The following is a 3,208-nucleotide window of genomic DNA, read 5'->3' on the forward strand; positions in this document are numbered from 1 at the left end:
CTTAACACACACATTAACACACACACACACACACACACACACACACACCTTCGTCCTCTGAGAAGGGCTTGTTGCGGTCCTTAACACACACACACACACCTTCGTCCTCGGAGAAGGGCTTGTTGCGGTCCTTAACACACACACACACACACACACACCTTCGTCCTCGGAGAAGGGCTTGTTGCGGTCCTTAACACACACATTAACACACACACACACACACACCTTCGTCCTCGGAGAAGGGCTTGTTGCGGTCCTTGAGGTAGCGGCTCATCTCCCCGTTATGACACATCTCCAGAACCAGGTACACGTAGTTACTGTCCTCAAAGTAGTTATAGAGCTGAAACACACACACACACACAATTATACAGCTAAAACGAGGTACACATAATTACAAGGTCATTAAACTGGTTTCCCCCTCTCACACACACACAGCTCCTGCTTTACCTCCAGGATGGCCGCACACACACACACACACCACGCACGCACAAACACCTCCTGCTTTACCTCCAGGATGGCTACACACACGCAGGATGGCCGCACACACACACGCACACAGCTCCTGCTTTACCTCCAGGATGGAGGGGTGCTTCAGGCGGCACTGGATCTCCACCTCGTTGATGACGCGCTGCACCATGCCCGCCTTGTGCATGGCCTTCTTGTCAATCTGCGGGCGAGAGAGCGCGAGAGGAGGTTACACGGAGTCCCCGGGCATAGCGGGTTGGCCGCCCGTACGGCACGCAGACGCGCTAACCGCAGAGCAGCAAGCGCGGGACGACCTGGCGAGGCTTACCGTCTTTATGGCCACCTCCATGGACGTGTTGACGGACTTGGCGCGGTACACACAGGCGAAGGATCCCTTCCCGAGCAAGGTGAGGACCTTAAAGTCCTGAAACAAAAAGCCCGACAGCATCTCTGAGTCACATTCGTACGCGTTTAAAGGCACAACTCTGAGAACAAGCTGCGCTGTCCGTTGCTACATCAAGCAAAGCGACAGGAACCTAGGGACGTCACCACATTACCTCAATCTTAAGCTCCTCCGTTGCACCCAAGATTCTGTCATCTTTGGCCACTTTGCCGGTCAGATTTTGAAATAAATTTAAAACTTTGTCAAACATCGTCCCGGAGCTCTGCTAACCGCAGGTGAGAGTGCACAGAGATGCTGTGTATGTGTGTGTGTGGTGGGAAGGACTCGGTTCACTCGCTTGGTCTCAAGCGTCCCTAGTTACCTAGCGATACATCTGTTGATGACATTTTACAAACAGATGCTCCAATTATCGCGGCTTTCTTGCCGCTGTTTTAACCACCACACCATCTTATATTATCGTTACAACCTGATCTCCCTGGAGACACAGTCTAGCTAAACCTGCCAATTAGACTAACGTTAGTTAACGGGAAACTGTCAACGGAGTTGTGGCACCGTGGGGCTACTGTCAGGTAATCACGTCAGGTAAACCAGCCAACATTAACCACTTGAGCTAGAAGTGTCTCTTGTGAGAAACCGGATACAATTAAATGATGTTGTGGGAGTTCTTACGACATTTTGTTATTTCGGTAGCCAACAATATAACAAAAACCGAGCAAACTTCCATTTAGATCAAGGTTCTTCTCAAATTATTTTACGTTAGTGAGGTTTTTTCCTTGGTGGACAGCTAATTTAGCTATCATATCTAGAGATACCAGGTAACATTACGGTAGCACTAACGTTAACATTATCATAACTAGCGTTAACGTTAGGACTGATATGCAGATGCAATGCCGTCAAGTCGATGAATGAAAGCAAGCAGGCAATTAACATAGTTGCCATCAAAATTATGATGGAGTACTGTTCGCTGATTGATTGAATTCTCACTGTATACATAATTCGCATTAGGTATCGAGAGCCAAGAAACAATCATGTTAACTTATCCAGCGTAAGTGAACCTAGCAACATGCTAACTTAGCACAACATATTCGCTTACCTCTATTTTATCGCCAATGGACGTACTCATCTTCGTGTTTTTCTATGGGACCGTCAGAGAGTTTATGAATACAAATATATCTGTAGGAAAGGGGTCATGGGATAATATCCTCATTGTGTAACAGGCAGAAATTATAAGAATACAATCCCCTCCAAAATGTTTGCGTTTCCTCCATTTTGAAAATACGCGCCCGTTACATTCGTAGCGACGTACGTTTACGTCATTTTAAAAACACTCCACTTCGAGTTTTGATTGGCTAGGACAGCCGACGTGGCCTGCCTCCAACCTGTCTTGCCCTGTTTACGGGCTCGTTTCTGTCTGCAAGGATAAAAGGATAGCTCTACAGTAGCCTAAAGCATGTAGTGAAATTTGGTTTGGTGTTTCTGTGCAAGTGTGAAGAAAGAAAGATCAAGATATATTTTAATAAATAGCAAGAATAAGACTACGTTTACACGAAGCAGGGTATTTTCCTAAACGAATATCTGGCCATCTACGTTTGCAAATAAAACTGCATTTACACGAGACCATTTTTTTTAAAAATGTGTTTACACGAACCCGTGTACATACATGATGTCATGAGCACGCCAAACCACAGTGGCAGTCTAACGATAAGCTCAAGCTCACATTAACCAATCAGAATTCTTCTGTGCTCCTCCACATAAAAGAGGAGCTGAATTTGCAAATGCAAACAGACAAAAAGGGTCTGCACCAACATAAACGCGATGGCTATTCTGAAGCATCCATGATCACCTTAGCCCCAAAATGTGAAGTCGCCGTGAGAACATGTAAATGTAAACATTGGTGCACATTTAGGTGTACTTTGGTTAGCATACTGTGGCGTTGGCTGCCCAAAACTCCGTTTACCACAGTTTACAACCAAACGCGCGAACGAAGTTTTCAAAAAAAAATCACTTTGGCGGAGTTTTTGGATAACCGTTTCTGGGGCTAATTTCTGCGTTTGCGTCTAAATGAAAGGCTCAAGCGTGGGGAAAAGTCTTCGTTTATAAAAATACACATGCTCGTGTAAACGGGGTCTAACAAGTGCAGTGTGTGTACAGTCCATGTGCAAGTGTGTAAGAAAACAAAACAAAACAAAAAAAGTTTATCTTTGTCTTGTGTGTGTTCAGGATACGGATTGCTTGAGGATAGAAGCTCCTCCTCAGTCTCTCTGTTCTGGTCTTGTAGCAGCAGAGACGTTTGCCTGACCTCAGTCTTTTGAAAAGTCCATGATCAGGATGTGACGAGTC

General features: G+C 45.7%; 1 protein-coding gene across 1 annotated transcript in view; it reads right to left on the reverse strand.

Moving 5' to 3' along the window:
- plk4 (polo-like kinase 4 (Drosophila)) overlaps nt 1-2,148 on the reverse strand; it is a 21,136-nt gene extending 18,988 nt beyond the window's left edge. The window contains 4 exon segments of the mRNA XM_048264731.1: nt 226-340; nt 572-667; nt 794-889; nt 1,962-2,148. Coding sequence (XP_048120688.1) covers nt 226-340; nt 572-667; nt 794-889; nt 1,962-1,991 — 337 coding nt within the window. The 5' untranslated portion in view covers nt 1,992-2,148.
- Between the last annotated feature and the right edge of the window lie 1,060 nt (nt 2,149-3,208).

This window comes from Alosa alosa, chromosome 1, assembly GCF_017589495.1.
Source record: "Alosa alosa isolate M-15738 ecotype Scorff River chromosome 1, AALO_Geno_1.1, whole genome shotgun sequence".
Lineage (NCBI taxonomy): Eukaryota > Metazoa > Chordata > Actinopteri > Clupeiformes > Clupeidae > Alosa > Alosa alosa.